This window comes from Mytilus californianus, unplaced genomic scaffold (assembly GCF_021869535.1).
Source record: "Mytilus californianus isolate M0D057914Y unplaced genomic scaffold, xbMytCali1.0.p SCAF_30, whole genome shotgun sequence".
Lineage (NCBI taxonomy): Eukaryota > Metazoa > Mollusca > Bivalvia > Mytilida > Mytilidae > Mytilus > Mytilus californianus.
Window position 1 is genome coordinate 16,683 of NW_026262680.1, and position 27,471 is coordinate 44,153.

Genomic DNA, 27,471 nt, shown 5'->3' on the forward strand with positions numbered 1-27,471 from the left:
TGCCGTGGATTGAAAAATGAAATACGGTGCATGCCTTCGAAGCACTTTCCAATTCTTGATGCCTTAACCTCTGGTGATATGCCTACAGTTGGTTCATTAATTTCAAAAATTCCAGATTTGCAAGATGTTTTCCAAGAAACAGTGTTTGATACCATCAAAGGTGAAATTAAGACTTTGTCACTAAGGGAGAATAACTCAATTTTACGTAACCATGACAAGATAAAGTCTCTTACATTTGCCAGAGTTATAGATGAATGGAGACAGAAAGCTCCTACTTTTTTAAAATCACTTGAAGCATCGGTATCAAACCCAGCACATCAGTTTAATAAGTATAAAAAGGGCGACGCTTTAATACCAGGCATAGTGACTGTTGGCTGTAAACTTCTGACCCTGTACAGCAAAGATTTAAATGCTTTTCAACATTTTAATAGCTATATTTTGTGGAAAGGTGGTTGCAAGAAATCTGCATTTTCTCGACTGAATGCCACATATGACTGCTTAAGCTACCAATCAACGCTAAGTTTGGCAGACAAGTTAGGGAATGACTGGGACAAGGATCTTGTTGCTATGCAAGAACTAGTAACAACTGAAACGTCACATGAATTGGTGTTACTTCAGAACATACAGATGATCAAAGAGTCCATTGATTTGGTGAATGGAGATGCCGATACAATGGTACAACGAATTCTTGAACTTTCTAACGCGGAAAATGACTTGCATCAGTACAGAGATTTAATGCACCCTGGCTTTTACTTTGTAGGAGATAATGTTGATATGCGTACAAAAGTCAGGAATATGACAATCTATAATCAACACAAAGACCATCATATGTACCAAATATGTGCCTATGAAAACAGAATTTCAGGGAACCATCTAGACAACACCGTTGCCAAAGGAGATGCAAATACAGTGCCCTTTACTACTTTCATACCGAGTCAGTCAGAATTGGACAGTATAGCTAGTGACTTCACTTTCCTAGTAGCGAAAATATGGAGTCAGCATATTCCACATTTCAACATATTTGCACCAGTACTTCCTGAGTATATCGAACATCAGTACATGAAAGAAATGAAACAAAAAACAACAAGAGTAAGTTGATAGTTTATGTGTTATTAACAAATTAATGAAAATTTTATTGATTGTTGTTAAATATAGTCAGTGGCAAATAATCCATGCATATTACAAATAAGGACGAGGATGGAACATAAAAATTTAAATAAATTTGATCAATCTTACACGTTGGTTGACAAAGGTTTAAAAATGGTTACTTTCAAATCCTGCATGTTAATTAAGTCCTCAAAAGACACTGTTTGTTAAGGTGTCCCACATTTTTTCTCTTGGTATTTAGCAAAAGACCTATTTATACAACATATTTTAATAAAATCACCATAACTTTAAGTTTTGTTGATATTTATGTTAAAAATCAAGCGACAGTAAATATTTAAGTTTTTTCGAAAAGATTATAACCCGTAAACATAATAACATGCTTAACTGTGCTCATTGTTGAAGGCCGTACGGTGATTTATAAATTATAGTTGTTAATTTCTGTGTCACTGTGTCATTTGGTCTCTTGTGGAGAGTTGTCTCATTGGCAATCATACCACATCTTCTTTTTTATATTAAAAAGTATTTATACAAAAGTACAAAAACATATATATTTTTACTATATACGCATATATGAATTATAGTTGATTGCGTTTAATGTCATGTACCTCATTTTGCTTTTAATAGATAAATATGGGAGTTTTAATGAAAAGTGAGCAATACAACGAAGATATGACAGACATTTGTGAATTTATGCACAAGTATGTACCTGGACACAATGAAACAGATGACTGGACAAAACAGCCAGAAAAAGTCTTGAGTGGAGGTGACTATTTAACTTTTGAGAGACACAAACAGGCACAGTCATCCAAACGAAATGGTCGAACTCCAACAAAAAGATTAGAGGGACTGGTGCCTAAAATGGAAGAATTTCACAACCAGGGAGAGTTGCTAAAGGTAATGTCTTTCTCCAAGGGCAATCAGTATACTGGAAGTTAACAGTAAACATATAAATTAGTAAGAAAGAAATAAAAGAAAGGGAATTGTAGCAAGTCTAACCTTGCATACAAAAGTCTTATGTTACGAAGTTTCCGTCTGTCATATGTCCATTGTCCTTGACTTCATTTTCATGGTTCAGCGACTGCTTAAACTGAGAAGTTTTTTTGTCATACGAATTTCTCACTTATCATGATTACTTTATTTGGTATATGGGATTCTATCAAGGCCTGCATGTCAATCAGACAGGGTTCACTTGACCTCAACCTCATTTCATGGGTCAGTGATCAAGGTTAAGTTTTCGTGGTCAAGTCCGTATCCCAGATACTAGTACTATAAGCAGTACTATAATCAGTAGTTCAACTATATTTGGTGTATGGAATGTATGATTGATTATGTAAAAGTCTATTTTTCTGGTTCATCAATTACAAATAAGTCTGAGTTCAAGGGTTCTTTATGAATTCATCAATTGTACATCACATTCATTCATCTTACAATTACATACACTAACCCTGGAATAACAAATTAACAATGATTAAGGTAATGAAGTAAACACAATACAATTCAGTTTAATAAAGTACTAAACATTACACTCTTAATACTAATTAAGTTTACATGTTTTTGTATATAATAGTCAAAACATCCTACATCTTGACCCTTAAATTTTGTTTTTCTTTCTCAACACTCAGATTGGTGTGAACTGGCCAGTCCCTTATAAATTTGAAAATTCTAATACAATATACATTTTTTTTTTTTTTTTTTTTTTTATTCCTTCTCAACCGTAGTGGTGGTTGAGATGTTAATTTATACTCTATCGATCAGAATGAATAAATCCTATCATCTTTTATTCTATACAAACGGTATGCGGTTTGAAAATATCAAAATGTAAATTTGCAAACAATAAACATCAACTTCACACAAATTATCATTACGGATAATTTGAGCTTCTTATATAACGTCTTTAAATATAATATAAATGAATCATCATTTATCATCAATATAAATACACATTTTTAACTTCATGTGATTCTAGCTTGAATGTTTATAATCAGGGGAGATAATCCCAGTGTAATATTTCCAAAGTGACAATGAAATATTTGTCATAGTCAAGTTATACAGGTAAATATAAATAAAATACAATTGCAATCAATATACACAGTTAAGTAAACTCACCAATTTGTGGAACTGAGTTTGTACAATATATAACACCAACAGCTAGCCTACACTATTTAACTTCTATCCTAGTGTCCTTATACAGATCAATATATCATGGATCTATACTGGTCAATATATAATATGATAACCTGAAATCAATAATACAATTCTAAGTACAAGATTCTATTTTATTTAAAAACAAATAAATCTTTACAAAAAGGTACTATCATTTATAAAAAAATCGTAAGGGTTCCGCGGAACCCAGTGTCTCGCCTACTTTTGGTGTTAATCGCAGGCTCAACAAAAATGAGGAAAAAAATTAATAAAAATATACCTCTCTATACTATCTTTTGATTGTAAGTAGCTTCTGTCCAAGTTTGGTAAAAATCCAGGATAATTTATGAATCTAATAAATGTTTTAAAAACTTAAACTGCAGAATGTATGTAATGTTGACTGGAAGAAAAACTAAGTCCATTTATAAGTAAAATACAGAAAAAATGGAACAAAATTTTATCAAAATTTCCTTCTAGATACTAGCTTTTGATCATAAACAAGCTTCTGTCCAAGTGTGGTACAAATCCAGGATAGTTTAAGAAAGTTGTTAAAATTTTAAAAACTTTAACCACAGAGTGAATGTAATGTTTCCTGGCAGAAAAACTAAGTCCATTTATAAGTAAAATACGGAAAATATGGATTTTTTTTTTACAAAATTTACTTCTGGATACTATCTTATGATCATAAACAAGCTTCTGTCCAAGTTTGGTAGAAATCCAGGATAGTTTAAGAAAGTTGTTAAAATTTTAAAAACTTTAACCACAGAGTGAATGTAATGTTTCCTGGCAGAAAAACTAAGTCCACTTATAAGTAAAATACGGAAAAAATGGAATTTTTTTTTTACAAAATTTACTTTTAAATATAATCTTATGATCATAAACAAGCTACTGTCCAAGTTTGGTAGAAATCCAGGATAGTTTAAGAAAGTTATTAAAATTTCAAAAACTTTAACCACAGAGTGAATATTTGTGGACGCCGCCGCCGACGACGACGACGACGACGACGACGCCGACGGAATGTAGGATCGCTATGGCTCGCTTTTTCGACAAAAGTCGAAGGCTCGACAAAAACATAATATCATCTGACTTGTTTACATTAATATGTCTACGTCATTATTGATAATACCGTACCATCACATAGGTCAAGGTCACTGTTAAAATAAATCAAACTCACCCTTACAGCAATACACAAAACTATCAAATCATATAATCATCTCTCAAACTCAAATCTCACTCTCACTTGGACATTGGGGAAACTTACTTTTACCTTGCATGTTATTAAAATATCATAATCAGGATTCATACTTCATCCATCTGTCAGAACAAAGGCTCTCAATGAAAGTAAATGTAACTTACCAAAATATGCTTTATTTGTGGTTCCTGACTGAATATAAATGTATCCAATATAACTGAATGATCCTTATATGAAAAGTAAATACAAAGACTGGATACTAAATAATTAAACTAATGAAACTTTTATAAACAAAGACCAAAATTGACCAGCCATTAAATTAAATTTCCCTCTGTCTAATTAATCACAAGACCTCCAATGACCAATAGAATAAGACCTAATCACAAGTAGATTGCAAATCAATCACCTTCTAATAAATAATACAATAAATCGTCTGCAAGAGATAGATTCATACACTCAATCACAGTCACGTCTCAGTCCTTACAGCTGAAAGGACGTGCTGGATCAGCTCCTGATTACCCGTTGGCTACAACATGTTACGCTGCCCAGATGGTTCAACGACAAACTAGCTTATGATGTTACCTTACAAGTAGACCCGCGTTAGCGACACTCTGAAACCCATTGTGGATGGGTGAGTGTCACATGCTGCCCAGACGTCCGAGGGCTATGTGTATTTAGCTTCGTGCAGGTTGCAGTCATCTACTACAGAGTCAATGATTCATCTACCAACAACACATCGTCGTGGTTAGTGGGCTGCCCAGCTGATCAACCTGGCCCTGAAAACAGCCGTTGTGGAGTTTCGACTGTAAGGAAACAACAAAATAGTAAACAAACCAAAAACAACTCAGTAAAACCAAGATGGCGACCTATCAAAATGGCGTCTTCCACCTGTTCCTGACCCACTGCAGAAAATATTTTAATGCTCACCAAACGCCTTCGGGCACCGAGCCGACCGTGCGAGGGATGTACATCCAGTCAAGGTCGTTAAACACTTCCAGTTAGTTGCAAGAGATATTCAAAATTAGTACATATAGTATAGTCAATGCAACCAGTATGAATGGCAGAAAATCCACTCTACCACAATTATACCTTGGCCATATTTTTATGGTTCAGTGGTCAATGTTAAGATTTTGTCTTTTAGTTCATTTCTCAGATAATAGGTCAAATACATTTGGTGTATAACATGATTGTAAGGTGTACATTCTGTATGTGTCTGTCCCAAGTCAGGAGCCTATATTTTAGTGGTTGTCGTTTGTTTATGTGTTACATATTTGTTTTTCGTTCATTATTTTGTACATAAATCAGGCCGTTAGTTTTCTCGTTTGAATTGTTTTGCATTTGTCATTTCGGGGCCTTTTATAGCTGACTATGCGGTATGGGTTTTGCTCATTGTTGAAGGCCCTACGGTGACCTATAGTTGTTAATTTCTATGTCATTTTGGTCTCTTGTGGAGGGTTGTCTCGTTGACAACCATACCACATCTTCTTATTTTTATAAGTCTGTCTGAAAAGATTCATCTGTCATTGACGTCGCTTGACATTGGTCAATGGTATGTTTTTATGGTTTAGTCTGTTTCGAAGATTATATAAGCAATCTGTTAACTATATAATATAAAATGAGGAAATGTGGTATGATTGCCAATGAGACAACGATCCACCAGAGTTCAAATAAAGTAGGTGTAAGCAAATACAGCAACTGTACGGCCTTTAATAATGAGAAAAAACCCATACCGTATAGACTGCTAAAAAAGGCCCCGACATGAAAAATGTGAAACAATTCAAACAAAAAATCTAACGCCCTAATTCATAAAAAAGCAATTTATGAAAAACAAATATGTGGGACATGAACCAACGACAACAACTGAACTACAGGTTCCTGACTTAGGACAGGCACATAAAGAATGTGGCGGGGTTAAAAACTCTCCCCCTTATCTGGGACTGTGCTGTAACAGCAACATGAAAAACAAACTGTAAAAAATCATTAGCAATCGGCTTAACCCAAAAGATCGGTACGAAGCAAAAAAAGCAAAAAAAAAAAAAAAAAAAACCAACTAACATCTTAAACAATAGAAGCAAAGCACCGAAATAAGAGTACTCGCAGTTACTGAAAGCTAGTTCACAGCCAATTACAACTAATAAATAAATCATGTTCTCCCAGACGGTGTTTTGAATGATTGTAATGTGTACATGTCTGCCTGGCAGAGTTTATCAGACCTTGTCTACATTTTCATGGTTCATTGGCCAATATTAAGTTTTCATGGTAAGGTCTGTTTCTCAGGTACTAAAAGCATTAGGTCAACCATATTTGAAGTATGAAATGATTGTATGGCGTACATGTCTCTCTGGCAGGTTCGTCTGACCGTGACCTCATGTTAATGGTTCAAAAGTCAGAATCAGTTTTCATAGCAAAGTTCATTTCTCATATACTATAAGCAAAAGGTAAACTTAATGTGGTGTATGGAATGATTGTATTACTAAGGAGTACATGTCTGTCTGGCAGAGTACATCTGCATTGACCTCATTTTCATATTTAGTGGTCAAAGTTTAGTTATCTAGACAAGGTCGGTTATTTCAGATACTATACGCTTAACCTCATGTTCATGGTTCATGGTTAAAAAAATCAGTTCAATGTTTGCATGGTTAAGTTCATTACTCAGATACTTATAGCCTCATTTACATTGATCATTGATAATGTTAATTTTATTCAATATTTGTTGTATAACCCTTTTCTCTAAGACTTTCAACATAAATTCAAGTAATTTTAGTTGTTTCTTAATGTGTCATTTTGTATTGTTCAGGATTTTTGTTAAATTAATCATCTGTAACCTTTCACAATGTGCCATACAGAGGTAATTTATAGTGTTGACGCTTTTTATCATTGCAGGCCGTATCCAAAGATTTCAATTTGAAATGACGTCACTTCTTTTTTTGTTTATTGGGTTACATGGTTTCTGTATCATTCTTGAATAAATAGAAAAGACAGGATACATGACGGAATACATTATGTATTTCTGATCAAATGCAAGTTATTTGACAATATTTGGAGATAGTGACTATAAGATAAAGGCTTCAAATGGAACTTTAAATATATATGCAGTTCATTAAGATGCACGATTTTGTCTAGCTCAAGAACTTTTTCTGACTCATATTTAGTGAGGATTTTGAAAGGGGAGACAACAAAGCAACGTTCAGAGTGGGAATTGTAAAACGTCTATGCGTTGACCATGTATGCATCTCCACTAACAGCCACTTCACTCCACTAAATCAACCTCTGAGGATTTACAGTTCCAAACAATTTTTATCGAAAACTGCATTAGAATTTCGACCACCAACATAATGCAGCATTAAATAATTTATTTTATATCCATTCGGCCAAATTATAAGCCTTTGAAAAACTTTTTTTTAATTAAAAAAATAACCATCAGAAATAGCAGTATAATTTATCACTAATAACAATGTATCTAAATTTCATTTTCCCATTCGTTTACTAAAAACTGAAGAAGAAAAACCATTTGTTCTTATTTGTAATATATTGACCAGCAATGCATACAAACATACAGATATTTTATTTTATTCGACATAAATTTATGGCCCTCTTTATTGATTTCAACTCCTGATGCACACATGAATGTCACGTACTCTTTCTAGTCGTGTCCAGCACAACACATTACATTATATTAATACAATCGTTTGCGCTTAAACTGCATATTATGTAAAATTTAAGAGTATAAATATACACAAATAATTTACAACTACTGAAATTGTTAAGCTCCTCGAAAGAGGATTTTTTTTCAAAAAGTTTTGGAAAAAACCCCAATTAAGTTAATTTACAATGTATGTTAAACCATACACTTATATAAGTAAGTTTTATATTTCGTCAATTTGAAAATTTCAGCTTTAAGAATTTGTCATGCCCCATTCTTCCACAATTTATACAAAGACGGTTTATCCAAGCATTGACATTATTCCTCCTAATCCACCTCCGCCGCCGCCACCCATAAGTGAGGCTAATCCTCCTCCTTTTCCGCTCATTAAATCGCCTGCCATGCTTTTAATCTTGTCTCCATTTGGACCGTTTAGAAGGCTGGCTAGTGGATTGCCATCGTCGACTTTGCCCCCTGACATCATTGCAGTTGCTGCGCTTAGAATGCTAGAGCCTTGTGGTCCATTCAATATTCCTCCTAAAGACCCCTTCAAGTCAGCAGCACTCATACCTGGCATACCTAGCATCCCTCCCATTTTATCCATGTCAACATTTTCCAATAATTTTGAAATGTCTGGTGATCCTGGATCTTCTTTTAAACCATCAATTAAACTGTTTAAATCCGGCTGTCCACCAGTGCCACCCTTCCCCCCACCCCCCATGAAACTTGCCATATCAAACGATGACATGGAATTGGAGGATTTTGATGACTGACCACCTACCATTTTACTGAAATCTGGCATGCCCATAAAACTACTACTTCCCGTGTTAGGTGTATTATCTGGTGGAGGATTAATATTTTGGTTTGGACCTTGACCAGTATGTACGACACCATTGTGATTTGTGTTTGCGTTGGTTGGCAGTTGATGACCGTCATGTGATATTCCGAAGCTATTTCCGCCCTGATTTAGAGATTGTTGATTGTTTTGATTTCCATTCTGACCAGCGATATTTGACATTCCATTACTGAATCCACCTTGCCCTCCATTATTTCCCATTCCAGTGTTAATCCCGACTTGTCCAGCATTATTTCCCATAGCACTATTAAATCCCCCTTGTCCAGCTTGATTAGTCATTCCATTATCAAATCTGTTTTGTCCTCCAGAATTTGTCATTCCACTATTAAATCCGTTTTGTCCACCAGAACTTGCCATTCCATTTGTTAATCCACCTTGCGAGTTTGACATTCCATTATTAAATCCATTGTTTCCACCTGGATTACTCATTCCATTATTGAACCCCCCTTGTCCATTTGTGTTCGACATTCCATTATTAAATCCATTGTTTCCAGCTGAATTACTCATTCCATTATTGAACCCTCCTTGTCCATTTTGGTTCGACATTCCATTATTTAATCCATTGTTTCCAGCTGGATTACTCATTCCATTATTGAACCCCCCTTGTCCGTTTGAGTTCGACATTCCATTATTAAATCCATTGTTTCCAGCTGTATTAGTCAATCCATTATTGAACCCCCCTTGTCCTTTGGAATTCGACATTCCATTATTAAATCCATTGTTTCCAGCTGGATTACCCATTCCATTACTGATTCCAGTCTGTCCATTGGCATGCGATCCACTATTTGGATGAGAATTTACCAAGCTCATAACTTGTGCTGCTGTTTTTCTACCTGCCAACATTTCTTGCATTGCATTCTTAATTACATTTCCGTTTGGACCGTTCATCATACTCTGAATTTTATTCATATCAACCACTGTAGACTGTTGGTTTTGCTGAGATTGTGTCTGTTGGAATCCATTTTGACCTGTCTGGCCAGAATTCATACCTTGATTAAATTGACCGTTCATGTTATTTTGGTTCTGAAATCCGTTCTGACTTTTTTGTGGACGTCCAAACGATCCCGTCATGCCATTCATTTGACCTGATGTCTGAGGTCGATTAAACTGATTCTGTCCCATATTTTGTTGCCTTCCGAACATTCCCTGTTGTGGATTGAATCCTCCCGTTTGGCTGTTTCTTCCTGAAAACTGACCATTCATTGCATTTCCAGGCGGTCTTCCCTGCATTCCCTGAAATCCGCCCATTCCATTTGTTGATCCTCCCATGGTATTCCGTCCCTGTGTGTTTCCAATCATTTGAGGGAAAGCATTGTTATTTATAGGTCTTGCTTTCGTTCCAGAAGTATTTTCTGCCAGTTCAGCTCTCGGTGCACCGGCATTAGGGTCAACCCCAAGAAGTGAAGCTAGGTTTTGTCCACCAGCGCCACCTGTTGGTGGTGGCCTTGGACCTCCACCGGTCATACTTTTCAACATTGACGAGATAGCAGGATTTGACATTAGATCATTTAGTGGGTTACCCCCACCTCCTTGTCCTTGTCCACCACTTCCTCCACCTCCCATCAATGCTGCCAATGGATTTGAACCTCCTCCTCCACCCCCACCTCCGATCAAACTTGCAAGTGGATTGGATCCTCCTCCTCCTCCCATCATAGCTGCCAGGGGATTACCACCACCTCCTCCACCACCCATCAATGCTGCCAGAGGATTACTTGATTTCTTTGGTGCTCCGCCTCCAAGGAGGGACATCAATCCTCCTGCCCCACCTCCGCCTCCCCCGCCACCTCCCATCATACTCGACATCATAGACATCATAGGATTCGATGATCCTCCTCCTCCACCCATTAAGGAAGACAACATTCCTCCCATTCCTCCTCCTCCTCCTCCTTTGCCTCCAGTCAACATAGGCAGTAACATTGGGAGCATGCTCATCATTCCACTTCCGCCTCCTAGCATACTCGATAAAAATCCACCACCTTTTGACTCCCCTTCCTTCTTACCCCCAAATAAGTTTTTGACTTTATCCAAAATACTAGGATTTTTTGCAGCCGTTTCAATTTTTTTTGCTGTGTCTGGATGTTTGTCTTTCAATTCGTCAATTTTTTGGTCGGCTGTTTTAGTTGGGGAGGCTGTTGATGAAGGCGAAGGCGCTGGATTATTTTTTTCATCTACTTTTTGCTTCAAGATTTCTAATAGTTCTTTTGCACTGTCGGCTCCAACTTCCTTTGCTAAGGATTCAAGTAGGTCCTTTTTCTCGTTTTCGTTGTTCTGAGTTGTTGGTGCAGGATTTGGGTTTACTGGTGGTGTTACTATGGTAATTATTTCTACAAGATAAATTAAACAAATGAAGTTTTAAGACAAGTCTATTTGTGTAGATGACATGACGTATCAAAGGTACAAATGTTATAAACTCATTGGTAGTAATCGGTGAATTAATAAACATAAGTGTTATAAGAAGTCGTTTTTACCTATTGCTCAATTTTTCATAAATCAAAATTGTAGCACATCCTTTAACTAAACAGAATTTGACACACAATGATGCTTTTTCAGGATATTCCAATTTGGTAATAAATCTTGAACATTGCAACTGTAGGCTAATGGGTCATTTCTTATTTTGTTATTTCCAGTACCTAACGCATCTTATTTGCGTTGAGAAACTCTTCTAATTGGTTATCTTAATACATAAATCAGGTCGTTTGTTTTCTCGTTTGAATTGTTTTACATTTTGCCATGTCGGGACATTTTATAGCTAACTAACAAACGATTTGAGTTTTACTCATTGTTGAAGGCTGTACGGTGATCTATAGTTAATTACATCCACGTTATTTGTTCTTTTGATTTAGCTTGTCTCATTGGCAAATTATCGTTTCAAATTTACGAAATGACTTATATAAGGGGGTAGGCAGGGTGTCATCTCGAATTCATGGAAAAATAAACGCTGAATATCCGAATTCCCGAGAAATAAAGCATTCTTTCCCGAATCCCGAAAAATCAATCATTAATTCCCGAGTCCCGATCAGTGTAAAGCCCGCATCCCTGAAAAAATAAAGACCCAACCCAGACGTCCCGAATAATTCCTTCCACCCCTCTATATAAAACAATGCTAAAATATTTACCAGTAGGATAAATTGTTGGAGACCAAATATCTTCCCAATAATGAGTATAGTTACGTACAACTGTAGCTCTGAAAAGAAAAAGAAATACAAAGTAAGACATTTTTTTACACACCGCTAAATATAAAATGTATTCATTAAGGAGTTTTTCTCATGTGCTGCATGTGTGAAAACACAAAAGCTATAAGACAGAAAACGCACTGGCAAATATTTCGACATTTAAGCCCTTTGTTATAGGTATCATTTAGTTTTTATATATATTTATATATATATATGCTTTTGCATAGTTTGGATGTCAACTTTGAACCTGGCATGTCAAGCTCTTCACTGTTCTTCTTTTTAATATGGAGAATATATGAGGGTCTGGATTGGGTTTACAGAATAGAGAATGATCGGCACAAACAGAGAATATATGAGGGTCTGGATTGGGTTTACAGAATAGAGAATGATCGGCAAAAACAGAGAATATATGAGGGTCTGGATTGGGTTTACAGAATAGAGAATGATCGGCATAAACAGAGAATATATGAGTGTCTGGATTGGGTTTACAGAATAGAGAATGATCGGCAAAAACAGAGAATATATGAGGGTCTGGATTGGGTTTACAAAATAGAGAATGATCGGCACAAACAGAGAATAAACTGACAAAAAATAAATAATAGAGAAAAATAGGCCAAAAAAAAGAATAGAGATTTCATGACTATACGGAATGTGTTTTTCTCTTGGTTGAAGACTGTACGGTGACCTATAAGTACCGATTTTGAGGTTGTCTACATATTGATATTGTAGAATTCAGCTATGGGTCACAATACTAATATGTAGACAACCTGATAATCGGTACTTATCGTTGCTTATATCAACGTCATTTGAACTCTGGTGGATAGTTATCTCATTGGCAATCTTTTTACATCTCATTATTTGTTAAAAATAAAAATACGATGATAAAATAGGATTATAATGGGATGTTAGAATATAACGAATAGTGAATAATAAGCACAAACAAAAAAAGAAGAATTAGAAAATTTGTCTTAACAGTTAAAGAATAAAGGATGAATACCCCATTCCAGACCCTCATATTTGCAGGTAAACGTCAACAGCTACAAAACTTGATTAAAAATATTCGGATAATTTTTTTTCATTACTAAATGCACTTTAATTCCCTAAATTATCATATCTTGTTATGCTAAGAAATCGGTGTATTAAAAATTTAATAGGGCTGTACTTACTTTACTTTAAACGGATGAGTTGCTGCCATCGGTGCCCTCCATAGCATTGTTACATTTCTCTTATATGATGCCTCTGTATGGCTGATACTATCCTCATAAATGTGGCATTGTAATGTCCTTGACCTTCCTAGAGGTATCCAAGATCCCTGCGGTAATGGTATAATTTTACTAAAGAAACTTTTGTCCTCAAAAACTTGCATGAAATAGCCTTTGAAAAAGTCATATTTTCCTTTGGATGTTAAAACAACTGAAAAAGAAAAAAAAGTCACAGCTATCAATATGAAAAATAAAAATGAAAGGAAGAAATAGTATATCACTTCTTTTAAAGGAAACGGAAATTTAGACAGAAATGAAATAAAATTTATTTTCAAATTTCTGTATCAATGTTCTTGTTGGAGATGGCATACTTTCATTCTAGTTTTACAACTAGAACCTTCTATTTGCTTCATTTCTTGAATGTGTTAAGTCGAAAATTTGCATCGCTGTTTTTATATTTCGTTTTCCTTTTTCCATGGTTTTTTTTTAACTTCTGGCCGGGTTTGACACAGCGATTCGGTCGTTACTAATATATATATCATCAGTAAGCTTTTTTATTATCATCAAATATACAGAAAAGACAAATGTATTACTTAAAAGAATATTTTGAAATATATGATATGTAATGCCAATTTATATCATGTTTTGATATTTGTTAAGTTGTAATGCTCCATTTCAACATGTCATTTTCATATAGTCATAATATAACTTCTCGTTCATGTAACTAGGGAAAATACCCGGAAGTTTCCTTTTAATCACAGGTAAAAATTGGACTGAACATGATGGAATACACTTGAATATGCCGACGCAAGATATGTCTATGAAAGACTTTTGTATACACCTCAGAGACGGATCTTGGAGTTTTGACAGGGGGCATAATTCCATAAAAGGGATTATATTCGTAGACGATTTTTTGCTAAATAAATCGTGAAAACATGATATAATTATTTTTTTGGCAATCAAAGGTGTACGCCATCTATGCCCCCTCCGCCACTGCACCCTCCACCACCCTAGTTATTATTGATTATTGTAAAAAGAACAGAAATTTAACATAACCAAAGGTTAAATGAATCGAACAAGCACTCGCACTGCGTATCTAGATTAAATCACAGGCACTTTGGACACTGACCTCACTTTTTCTTAAGCTTTTTTTATTTGTTTATTTTTGTTAGTTAATATTCTTTAATAATTTAAATTATTTTCACATATTTAATGTGTTTTTCTCATATCCTAACGATATAACAATAACAGTAGTTTGTATAATTATGCTGCCAGTCTATTGCTATTTCTGATAAACTTTGCCAAAATATTTTTATTTTGCTATTTTCCAAAAATATAATGAAAATTTTAGGTCACCGAGTTTGTTTAAGTTATGTCCCTCTTAAGGTTATCAATCAAAAATATTCTAGATTTATAAAACAGTCGTAATGACAGGATTAAATAAAAGAATTTTCTTAATTTAAATTGAAAGTCTTACACACGAATCGCACTCCTGCCTAACAATTTGCCTATTTCATTAAAAGTATAGGCCGAGAGTAACTCAGTTTTCTGCTGTTTGGGGAGATGGCGAAAGACCCCTTTAATACCTCAAATGAATAATTGAATAAGTAAATACATAAATGATAAACAAATCAATCAAGAAAATGAAATCAACAACGAACATCTTCTATAAAAATTTATTTTTTAAAAAAATGTTGAAAATAAACCAATATACTAACTTAAATAAATAAACACACAAATGTGCGAATAAATCAATACATAACTGAATAAATAAACTAAGGTCCAAAAAATTGACAAGCATAAAGAAAAACTAAAGAAAATGAATTAATTTTTACGAAGAAATAAAAAAAACCCAATGTCAAACAAGAAATAAATAGTTACCTTCGACAAGTTCTCCTGGTTTAACTGTTGTTGTATTTACTTTTATTTCAAATGGAGGATCCCGCGTAAATTGTGGAGCATATTCCCAGTTAGTATTTGGTCTTTTGTGTTCTGGTCTCATACTTGTACATGATTGTCTTGTTACTCCTGTTTTAAAGCTTTTAACATCACTTATTATAACAACGGCAAATATAAACAAAGAAAATAATTTAGAAAACATTGCACTTTTGAAACTTTTTTTGGTTACTGTTTAGTCCGATTCATTTGTTTCTTTTAATATTGTGTATTTACTTTTAGTCCATTACTCAGAAAAAAGAAGAAAACACTTCCCGTAAAGATCGTCAGCATAAATATGACATCAATAAGAATGTTAGGAGACTTCCGAGGCACCACACAGGATATTTTGTTTAGTTCCAACTTGATTTCCGATCACAATGTTAATATTTTTCTTTTGACGAAAACGTTTGATCTTATTGTTTTTGTCTTTCCTTTCAACATTTAAAAGTGGAAAACTAAAAGGGTTTTAGTGAATTTGCAGCTGTGTTAAGATTACGTCAAAGGGTTTGACGGATTTGATGTATCTATGTGCGAAAAGGTCTCACTTCCGTTTTTGAAAAGTACCCGAGGGTATATATGCTACAAAAGTTTCGCCATGAAGAGTATTTGGTTAAATAAAAAACGGAAGAAAAAGTTGACAAAAGTAACTTCGTTCAGAATGAATAATTCTCAAATTGTTGATTTTTCTCTTTTCTTTTATAACTATATTATTTTCATTATAACGATGGCATCCGTATTTAGAAGTTGTAAATGACGATGAGTGGTTGGCACAATGTGTCTTTTCCTTTCCGACAGTTAATCACCTGCTGTGACTTTGCATTTATTGCCTTTCATGTATTTTAAAAAATGCTGACCGTATTAAAAATACAACCACAATCTCAATCACTACTAATTTTTACTGTTGAATAAGACCAACAGAGCAAACATAATCTATACCATATGACAATTTCTACTTAAGAAAAAGATCTACATTATAAAACATATCATAAAAAAAAATCTTCATCAACTACTAAAATGTTTGAAGAAAAAGTAACCGTTATAAGTAGTTACAGTAGTGTTTCTGTTTATATTGCTCACAATGCAGATGAATTTGAACTTTGATTTTTGCGGAATACTTTATGTTTTATTTTTAGTTTGCATGTAATATTCTTCAAATCATGTCACTAAGTTTGATGTCTTAATCAATTTCGACAGGTTCATGATTCAATATGATATCGGGTACTCCGATACAACACAGCACTTGTCATGTTAATTCATAGCTAAGGGCTTCATGTAACTGCTTTTACGAAATCACAGATTTATTTCTTCATTTTTCAAGATGAAATTGATATTGACTTTTTTGTTTCTATTGTCAAATGTTTCTTTTTGTTTGGCTTATTCGACAGGAGCTCCAAAATCTAAATACGTTTGTAGCAGACGACAGCCTCATCATGGAGTTCAGCCACAAATTACCAGTAGTCCATTCGTCATTTTGGTGAATACAACTTTTCCAGGATATGGTGACCTAATCGAGGGTGAGTTTTGAAATGAGGCAAATTTGGGAAATATTTTCTTGGCATTTCAGAAAATTTTAAATGTTTTGTTCATGTTAATTTTAAACAGAGCTATATTATCGATAAATAGAAAAAGAAAGTCGTTTGACAGTATACATTCTGTGGCCGCATGACAGTTTATGTTGAAATCTTATTATTGTACCAATAATGAATCCTCTTACTGTTTATGCAACATATTTTTTTCTTTTTCAAATCAAAATAAACAGCACCTGAGTTGCATCGCATGACATAACTATCCACTAATTTCATCATATTCTATAAAATACAATTTAATGAGTATATATTTGCACTGTACATGCACAGGCACTTGTCTCCGGTAAAAAACATATATATGCCTTGATATAACACTAGGTATATATTAATTTTTTTCAGAGACAAGTGCCCGTGTATACATGCACGTTTTCTCTTTATTTATTTACGAGTATATTGTGTTTGTATATAAAATAGAGACGGAAGACACCAAAGGGACAATAAAAAATAAGTCAAAGTAAAACCGACAATACCATGGCAAAAAAAAAAACCCCGATAAGGGAGCTACCATTTGTTTTTTATGGGGGGGCTAGGATGAAAAATTTTGTCCTGCATTTTTTTTTAGTTGTAATCTCTGTCCTGCATTTTTATTTTTCACTCTATTCAGTCCTGCCCTTTTTTTGTTAGTTTATCCTGACTTTTTTTACATAAATTGTCATCCTGCCTTTTTTTTTGACAAGTTGCTCATCCTGCCTTTTTTTTTACTCAAAACTCCTGTCCTGCCTTTTTTTTCAAATTTCATCCTAGCCCCCCCATAAAAATCAAATGGTAGCTCCCTAAAACAACGAAAAGACAAACATCAGTTCACAAAACTCTACATAGAAAAGTAAATACTTAGCAAGACAAAATCTACCTAACACCTGGGATGATATCAGGTGTTCCGGAAGGGTAAGCAGATCTTGCTCAACATGCACGGCACTTGTCTAGTTGCTCATGGCAAGTACACATTCGGCGACAAGTCTCATTTACTTTTAGTAAAGGTGGACTGGATTGTGACTACGACAATCGGAACATACCCGTGGTCATCCGTATACAGATATTCATTAGCAATCAACCAAACCATGATGGCTTCTGTGAAACGTTCGAAGGGCGGACTCCAATTTTACCACTAGGAACCCTTTTTTCAATAGCTTCCTTGTACGCAGTCACCCTCGGTCCAACGATTTACAGAAAAGAGAGGGGCCTGATGGGTTATTTTCGTTCTTCGTGATCGGCGCATTTTCGCTATCGTGATCCGTTTTTCTACAGATTTTTTTTTTTTATATTTTTCGTGAATCGTGATTGACAAAAAAATCAACTCGTGAATCGTGATGAGACCCCCCCCCCCCCCCCCCCATCAGGCCCCTCAAAAGAGCGACGATTTACAGAAAAGAACAGAAAAGGACCGAAAAGGACCAAAAAGAACAGAAAAGAACCGAAAAGGAACCAAAAAGAGCATACATATATTTATTTCATATTTATATACACACGAAATTTTGATATTGTTAATAATTCCTCGTAATAAATGAACGCATAACTGTAACTTAGATTGTATATTTTATAGGGATATGTGGACACAAAAAAAAAGACAGTATTATAACTTGGTTTTCAGTAAAAAAAAATTTTATATATGTACAAGTAATCATTTGCACACTGTACAATATAAATCACTCCTGTTATACACCATAAAACAAAATGTGCCTTTTGATGAACACATCAAAGACTTTTATTCGCATAGTATCAAAATACAATAAGCATTTTAATAAAATAATGTTGTTGTTTTTAAATAAAACTAGCAATTAGTCTTTGAAATTAAAAAAAATGAAGGAATTAACAACCTTTAACCAAGAGACTGTATTATTCATGTAAGTCCCAGATGCGACTAATTGTCATTAAATAAATAAACTGTAAACTTGATTTTTGACTATTGAAAAGTCTTATAGATTTGAAGAAAATGTTTGCGGAAATAGATCAGCCATATACGACCAACAAATATGTTAAGATAACTTAATTGGAAATCAACTCCTTAATATTAATTGTCCTTAAATATTGATTTTTCTCCCTTTCTGCGTTTTTCGTTTTATTTTAAAACTATAAAAGTGTGGACACAGATCAGTGTGGATAGTATATTTGGATGTTTGACAGTGTTTTCTGACAAAAATAGTTCTCTGTTTTTCCCATAGGGTTCTATGTTAAACCATGGAAGTACATGTATAATATTGACATATAATACTTCCATGGTTAAACTGTGTTGTACAGTGATAGCCAACCTGTACCAAATACTAAAAATTAGCAGTGTCGTTTATTTAATATTTAGTTTTAATGTTCAAGACTCTCATGGAGGAGACACTAATTGCATGGATTACCAACGATTCTAATAAAATATGTTCCACAACTTTGATTTTGGATATTGCAGCAAAACTCATAATTAGGAGAGGAACACATTAGGTCATTTCTGCATGATGTGATTTTAATATACGAGATGGTATCTGACAACCTACATGCATGTACTATGTGTATGGTTCTATTTATGTTCCTTTGTGGTGGTCATTTCTTACTTGGGTTTGACCACAAAAACTGTAAATTAGTTATGGATCTTCCCAGTATCTTTAGTAAAAGATTTCGTTTAAATGTCGAAATTGTTTCTTAGAAGACTTCTAATGGTTTTTTTTTATATCCAATGGTTTTAAGTAATGACAATACTTGGCATGACGCTTAAAGCTAGATGAGCTAGAAAGTACACTTCTGTGTTATTTTCGTTCTTTCTTCAAAAATGTCCTCTCCAAGGCCTGGTCGAAGTTAAAAAATTAAAATTGGACCAGTATGATAAATTATCATTTATATTTTTAATCAAGGATTTTAATGTTATTATTAAAATATTTGTTCATATGCATATTATATTTTTTAAATAGCAATAACTTGTGCATGGAGATTATTAACAAATAAAAAATCCTGTGCGCAATTTAATGTAATTATATGTATATATATGTAAATAGTTCGTCTATATATTTATAAGTTAAATGAGAAAGGGTGCCAGAGAGATAGTAAGACGCGTGAAGTAGAAAGAGAAATTAAACAAGAGATCTAAGGAGAATGAAAAAAGTGAGGAAATGCACATGGAGATAGAAAATTGATTAAGTCTATACAGATTGGAGAGGCAAAAAATCTACCAGATTGGGAAAGGGAAGAGAAAGCGGATGAAAGATGCAGTCGATATTGTTAAATACTGAAATAGATATAACATATAAATTAATGTATGAGCTTTTTCAAAACTCATTTGAATAGCCCCTATTTGTAATTTGTAGTATATAAGATAGGCATCCGACCCTACCTTCAATAATAAGAGGGTAATTTTTCAATTGTAAGTTAGTCCTGTCGCAATATAAGGTTTCAAAACCTAATAAGAAAGTTTTTTTGGAAACTATCTTTTCATTTATAGACTTTAATGATTTTGCAATTTGCTAGTCTCCTTCCATTGCAAAAAAAATAGATTTCCTTTTCGGTTCTTTTCTATTCTTTTTGGTCCTTTTCGGTCCTTTTCTGTTCTTTTCTGTAAATCGTCGCTCTTTTCTGTAAGTCGTCGGACCCACCTGGAATATCGTATCTGCTAGGAGATACACTCTCCATAGGCTGGTGCTGCTGCTAAACGGAAATGGAAAGTTTACCAAAGGAAAAAGCTGAAATCATCTCTTTTGTCGTAAAGTATCAAATTGTGACTGCTGCTTGAAAAATAAAATATGCAGTATGATTTGAGTTAAAACGTTTTACATTTTCTCGATGCTCGCCTCTAAATTCGATACTGTAGCTCTGCGATTCCGTCCCATTTAGTAGTCGCAATGGAGCAGGCCATACGTGCAAGTGATTTACTCCTGGCAGACTTTTTTGTGTGTTAAAAAGTTAAAAAATTGATTAATCAAGTTTTAAGGTAATAATTCGATATTAAAAGCTTTCATTCTTTTTGAAAATTCTAGATACTGCCAATTACTAGTTTTAACAACAAATTATTTGGATTATGATCAATATAAAGACTTGAAGCGAAAATTGTTTCAATTGAAATTCGTGTTAGAAATAAATGAATGTTCTTTTTCAAAATATGCATTAATAATTGCCTCTAGAATATTTTGTTAAAACGACATTATTCTTTTCCAACGAAGAGATTAGAATTGCTCCATTATGCTCAATTGTGAAGGGTAGGAATGGTAACCATGACGAGAGTGTAATTACGTTATTGTATAAGTATCTCGCTCATATCGAGCGCTGGAGGTTCAATGCACGTCAACGTGAACCCAGACATTAAAGCTTGTTTTTGTTACCATGACATTCGGGGGTTAAGACTGTTTGGCTTGGAGTCAAAATAACCTGCCTGTGTATGGTGACATATCTTAGTATGGTCTCTAACATTGTTAGTGAGCATTTTAAAAATCCAACTCGACTTGTCGTTCTAGTACACAGTTGTATATTAATAGTTATCTTCCTAAATATGCCTGTTAAATTTTTCACTTTCACCAGGTGAATTTGTTTTCATCTTCGTGACAGACAATCATCAAATCATAACATATATATGTAATATGTTTTATTTTCAAGTTTGTATAATTGCAGAACTACTTTTGATTTTTTTATAAGTTAATTTCTTTTTCAGTTACAGTCAAAGCAAGGGAAAACACCAAGTTTAGAGGTTTTCTTATACAAGCTTTGCCAGAAAATGACAAATTCGTTCTAAAAGAAACTAAACCTATAGGTGCATTTTCAAGCGGCGGGAAGCTTATAAACTGCTTCCTAGACAATGACACGGTTACACATAATAATAACCAAGATAAATCGTCAATAAAACTGCTCTTCAAAATGTCTACCTCAGAAGTGTACAAGAACTTCTCTTTCAGGTTTGTATCTTAAAATATTTGTTTCCATATGTATTTGACAAATGACCATAAATTAATCCCCCCCCCCCCCCAAAAAAAAAAAAATAAATAAATAATGAAACTATAAGGACAACCGACTCACTGGTCTCGTGATAGATAGCGTGCTCGCCTTTGTTCAAGAAGACATCGGATCAATCTGTGGTCGGGTCTAACTAACACATTTACATTATTTTGTATGTTCTCTATAAAGCTCGCGGCCTCTCCTCGGAGTAAGAGGGGGGGGGGGGGGGGGGGTGGGACTGGTCAGCTTGAAGTCAGAATAGTTTGTCCTGGTAGGGTAACAAGTTTTCCGGCGGTATGTTAAATCTTGAGCTAGCTCATACAAATTTTGCCTCAGTGTGTTGCAAGTATTACACATCGGGTTAGGTGTAGTTCATCTTTTACATATCTCTTGAATATGAATATCCCATTGGTATCTTTCGCCTCTCTTTAATGTTGATGTCTAGTTGACGTATGCCACATTCATATCACTTTAACACATTTATCTACTGAATATGGGCATAAAAGTACATATATATATATATATGTCTCATGTTGTAAACATCCACCATTCTGATAATCAATCAAATCTTGATTCAAAACAATATTTCTATGCGTCATAATAATCTAATATATTACGAATTTATACTATTGAGTAAAAGAAAGGCGAAAGATACCAGAGGGACATTCAGACTCATAAGTCGAAAATAAACTGACCACGCCATGGCTAAACAAGAAAAAGACCAACAGACAAACAATAGTACACAAAACACAACATAGAAAACTGAACACGAATCCCACCAAAAACTGGGGGTGATCTCAGGTGCTCCGAAAGGGTAAGCAGATCCTGCTCCACATGTGGCACCCGTCGTGTTGCTAATGTTTGTACAAACCCGGTAATAAGTCTAATTCGAAAGGTCACATTCAGGAAAAGGGGGACGGGATTATGGTTACGACATTAGGAACATATCCGCTATCATCTGTAAAACGGATATTCCATAACGGTCAACCAACTCGTGATGTAAACTGTGCTTAGCATTTGAAATTCTGATGATTCTTATTTCTTGTGTTATCTTGTTGTGTGCTTCGTTTGTTCAGCAGTGTTATCTTGTTATGTCCCTTCGTTTGTTAAGCAGTGTTATCTTGTTGTGTTTTTTTTAGCAACTTGTTATCTTGTTATGGGCCCTTCGCTTGTTCAGCAGTGTAATCTTGTTATGTTCGTTTTTTTAGCAACTTGTTATTTTGATATGTCCTTTCGTTTGTAAAGCAGTGTTATCATGTTATGTTTCTTCGTTTCTTAAGCAGTGTATTCTTGTTATGTTCGTTTTTTTAGCAACTTGTTATCTTGATATGTCACCCTTCGTTTGTTAAGCAGTGTTATCTTGTTATGTTCGTTTGTTTGTTTATCAGTGTTATCTTGTTAAGTTTGTTTATTTGTTTAGCAGTGTTATTTTGCTAATTTATGTTTGTTTGTTTGTTAAAGATTGTTGTCTGGTATGCAATGGTATTGATCCGGTATTCGGTATAAGAATTAAACTGACATTTAAAAGCTTACAACTTACAAGGCCTTTCTATGATAATTTTTTAAAACGTCTGCTACAGTTGATCCAAACTGGTGTTTGTGACATTTAATTTCATAGAACTGAATTATTGACAATGGGATCATTGCTTTCAAATATCAAATGTTTTTACATAATTTTGTTTGTAATTTTTTTGTTTTTGTATCAGTTCTTTTCTCTTATTGACAAACACATATATTCGTGCATGCATATGTGTACAAACATCATTCAATTAAAATGCCATTTGGTATGTTTAGATGAAAGATTTGTTACCATGAATACATGTATTCTAATGTGCAAAGAATTCCTAAGTACGACATGGCTTTATTACGTGAACATCTAACAAAAACTTTAATCACATACACCGTTTTGTATTCAGATGATAACATTTCAATGACATTTTTAAACGCTGTGTTAATTTAAGAATACCCGAAGAACGAGTAAAGTGTGCAGCTCCACAATTCTTCATTTTCTCTATTTCATTGTTGTTAAAAAAATCATCAACTCTTTTTATTACACAAAAACCTTTACATTCTTCATTTTATTAAACTTATTTACTAGTATCTATTTATTAAAACTGTGTTGTATGTTCTAAAGATTTAGTTCTATAAAGATATTTTTCAGTGCTACAGTTGTAAAGGATTTTAGAACATTTTGGACAGATGTAACCTCAGCACCTATTTCCTCGCCAGGTAAGTCCTAAAGCCATACAACGTATATGTGTCTTTCAGGTTTCCTCAAGAAAAATATGATAGAAAGGTCGGTCTTTTAAAGCTCATTTCTTTTATATTGAGTAAATGGGGAGACCTGATATTTTGTCATCATTAATTACTAACAAAAGTGTCTTTAAAAATCCTCGGAAAATTACAGATATACAGAGAATATTGTGTCCAAGTTTTAAAACACCAACACAAATTATATCAAGTCGTTTTTTGTTTGTTTGTACTCACTTAGATGTAAAAGAACGTTAAAATACTTTGCAAGAAAAACTAAATGATTTTTTTGTATTTGTGTCACTGGGTTGATGTCTCATTGATGTATACCAAACGTTTCCTTTTTATTCATATATGCTACTTTTGAAACAGTCCAAAATAGAAAACATTTGTTTTTACTGAAGACAAATGTCATCATTGTCTAATTTCAAAACAGAGGCCCCGAAGAAGCTATATTGGTCACCTGTTTCTGTGAATAACACTTATATTTACCTATGTTATAACACCAGTTAATATGCAAGCATTTTTGCTAAGATCTATTTTCTTCAGTTTCAAATAGTGTCATCGGATGTAATTCTTTTATTCTGGTATGCGTGTTCGTTCAATAAAAACCATCACATGGTTTATAGTTATTTCAATTAAATTTCTATTTAATTTAATAATTCTAATATAATAATCATAATTTGGGATGAATTTATTTTGATTTTAACCATTTTATTATTTTTTTTTATTCTTTATGTACCTGTTCCAGGCAATAAATATGCAAATCGTGCCTTTTTTTTTCTCTTTTAAACTGTTTCACATTGTATCTTCCGGGGGCATACTATATATAGATGATTATACGGAATGGGTTAGTTCATTATTTAAGGCTATACGATGACTTGTAAATGATTATAATTATCTTTATCCTTTGGTCTTAGTGTATAGTTGTCTCATTTACAATCATATACTACATCTCCTCATTTTTAAATTAACAAAACACAAGTGTCGAAACAATATATCAAGCTTTAAATCTTCTTTAGTGAAGTAAAGTTGTGAATAAAGTAAGCAGATATCAGACAAAAAAAAAATCCAAATCTGCCATGCATGTTTCAGATTTTTGGAAGTTGAACATCGCCATTTGTGTCTCTGTCAATGCAAGATAATTAAACAATCCTGATTATTTGCTCTTCCATTTTTTAACTAGATGCTGGTCCATCACCATCAGAAGATTGGACAAGAACCGTGATAAAAACAGCAGATAGTATCAGTAAAGGAAAGACCGAATGGGACCGAAACATTGACGAAAGGTTAAAACTAGGGTATTCTAGAATGTTTAATTCCCTAGGACAACTCAAAACTAGAAGTATTTTCAATAATCTTCCATTTTCCAACAGAAACCATGGCAATAAAGAAAGTGATAGAAATTCGTTGTATGAAAGTGATAAAAAGCTGGACATGTCATCTGATTTGCTGACTAAAGAACTGTTACAAGGAAACGTAAACTCTGCTGTATTCTTAGCAAAGAAGTTTAACATATCTTTTTCAGATCGAAACAAACAAAGGTTATAACGATATTAAAGTAAATATTGTAAATTTTGATCTTAAATAAACAGGAAGTGTCGTTGTGCAATGTAATATTATGCCATTTTATGAATGGATAAGAACTATTAATGAACTATTCCATATGTTTGACCATAATAATTAATGTACCTGTTTTTATGCAGTATTTATTATACGTGTCCAATTGACATGTATATCTAAGAGATAACTTGGTGTGCCGTGTCATTTATTGCTTACCTCCCGTACCACGATTTTACATGTAATAAGCAGAATACGTCTGAATAAAAGTTGATTCTATTCGTATATTTGTTGATTTATATTTGTTTAAACGTTTTCTCATTCTTATAGAAATCAATTTTGATAATTATCTGCTACTATTTATACACACCATTTTGTTAAGAGATGATTTTTATAATTATCTGCTACTATGTATACACACCATTTTGTTAAGAGATGATTTTTATAATTATCTGCTACTATGTATACACACCATTTTGTTAAGAGATGATTTTTATAATTATCTGCTACTACATGTATTTATACACACCATTTTGTTAAGAGATGATTTTTATAATTATCTGCTACTATGTATACACACCATTTTGTTAAGAGATGATTTTTATAATTATCTGCTACTACATGTATTTATACACACCATTTTGTTAAGAGATGATTTTTATAATTATCTGCTACGTACTATGTATACACACCATTTTGTTAAGAGATGACGCTATCAAACAAATGTACAGCAAAGGAAAAACAAAGACAGAAGCCTCATTAAAATCAAGAAATAGCATCTGCAGAAAAAGTTCAAATTCTTTTTTTTACTAAGTGGTCTTAGATTTTGGCAGTCACCATTACACTTTTACACTCGGAGCAGCACTCGGATGCGAGACACATGGTTCCAAGGAACCCTTTACACGGTTTTTAAGTGTTTATCTGGTTGTCCAAATAATTCATATAGGCAGAACTTAATTGAATTTACCCGTAATTTGCATATTGACAATATGGCATTGGTCGTGGGATATTTCAAGGGAATTTTTTTTGGGTCAAGAATGCACTCGTTGTCGTGCTAAGCATATTAACACCACTCGTAATGTAAAGTAATGGGAAACAGGAAGAAGGTGTCTGGCCGATCCGAAAAGCGCACAAACTCATTTTGTCCGTTTCTCTTCGACTAATATTGTTTTACTCCCTTGGTTTCTGTACCCTTTTTCCAGAAAAAAGAAATTATGAACACTCGTCGTTGGAAGTTACTGCTATATATTCAGAAAACCTGACAGAGAAAAAAATGTTAAGTGCGACGAAATTTACTGTAAACCAATTGATTTTTCACGGATACCTTTTCGCGTTTAGCATCGCTTTTATGTGTCAATCACTTTACATAAACTGCTTTATAAAGGGATTAGGTATCAACAATTCATTTGGAAACTCAACGGATATCTCCACAACACTTACCAAGGAGGAAATTCTGAATATTCATAGTTCTCTTCTATGTTCCTTTGGAATTTCAACCAAAGATGAAGAACTGGATCTTCTTCATTGTATTGGATACCTAAATTACATAAGTGTCCTTACAAACAACTTTTTATTTCATTTATTCAGATGAGACATACTTCATACAAGAGCTTCTTGGGAAGAATGACAATAAGCCTTGCTTTATCCTTTAACTTTACGTTCCGTTATAAAGATGAGCTCTTTTCAATAAATATTTCAAAAGTTTAGTAATTTAGTGACTATGTTGCACATATCTATCTCATCGAACACATACAGTTATGAATGCCTCACATCTTGACTAACATCTAGAAATTGACAATGAGGGTCGTTGAGAACAAAACTTTACGACAAAAAATATAGTTATGAAATAATTCATGGCAGCCGTAGATTTGTTTTCATTTAACCATGGGTTGGGCATTTATATCCGATTATTTTATCCCGATATCT

At 33.8% G+C, this 27,471-nt stretch overlaps 3 protein-coding genes across 3 annotated transcripts; 2 read left to right on the plus strand and 1 right to left on the minus strand.

Annotated features, from left to right (window-relative positions):
* Positions 1–382: 382 nt before the first annotated feature.
* LOC127736360 (uncharacterized) lies at positions 383–2,043 on the plus strand. Its single transcript, XM_052246861.1, has 2 exons — positions 383–1,089; positions 1,732–2,043. Exons 1-2 carry the CDS (start codon positions 568–570, stop codon positions 2,041–2,043), a joined length of 834 nt encoding a protein of 277 aa, XP_052102821.1. The 5' UTR covers positions 383–567.
* Positions 2,044–7,860: 5,817 nt separating this feature from the next.
* On the minus strand, positions 7,861–15,378 carry LOC127736419 (uncharacterized PE-PGRS family protein PE_PGRS46-like). Its single transcript, XM_052246963.1, has 4 exons — positions 15,197–15,378; positions 13,280–13,526; positions 12,057–12,124; positions 7,861–11,264 (listed from the first exon to the last, which is right to left on the minus strand). The coding sequence occupies exons 1-4, from the start codon at positions 15,315–15,317 to the stop codon at positions 8,386–8,388; spliced, it is 3,315 nt and encodes a 1,104-aa protein (XP_052102923.1). The 5' UTR covers positions 15,318–15,378; the 3' UTR covers positions 7,861–8,385.
* A 1,172-nt stretch (positions 15,379–16,550) lies between these two features.
* Positions 16,551–25,597, plus strand: LOC127736355 (putative defense protein 2). The gene is made up of 4 exons (XM_052246856.1): positions 16,551–16,767; positions 21,455–21,695; positions 23,897–23,964; positions 25,172–25,597. Exons 1-4 carry the CDS (start codon positions 16,572–16,574, stop codon positions 25,534–25,536), a joined length of 870 nt encoding a protein of 289 aa, XP_052102816.1. The 5' UTR covers positions 16,551–16,571; the 3' UTR covers positions 25,537–25,597.
* Positions 25,598–27,471: the final 1,874 nt, after the last annotated feature.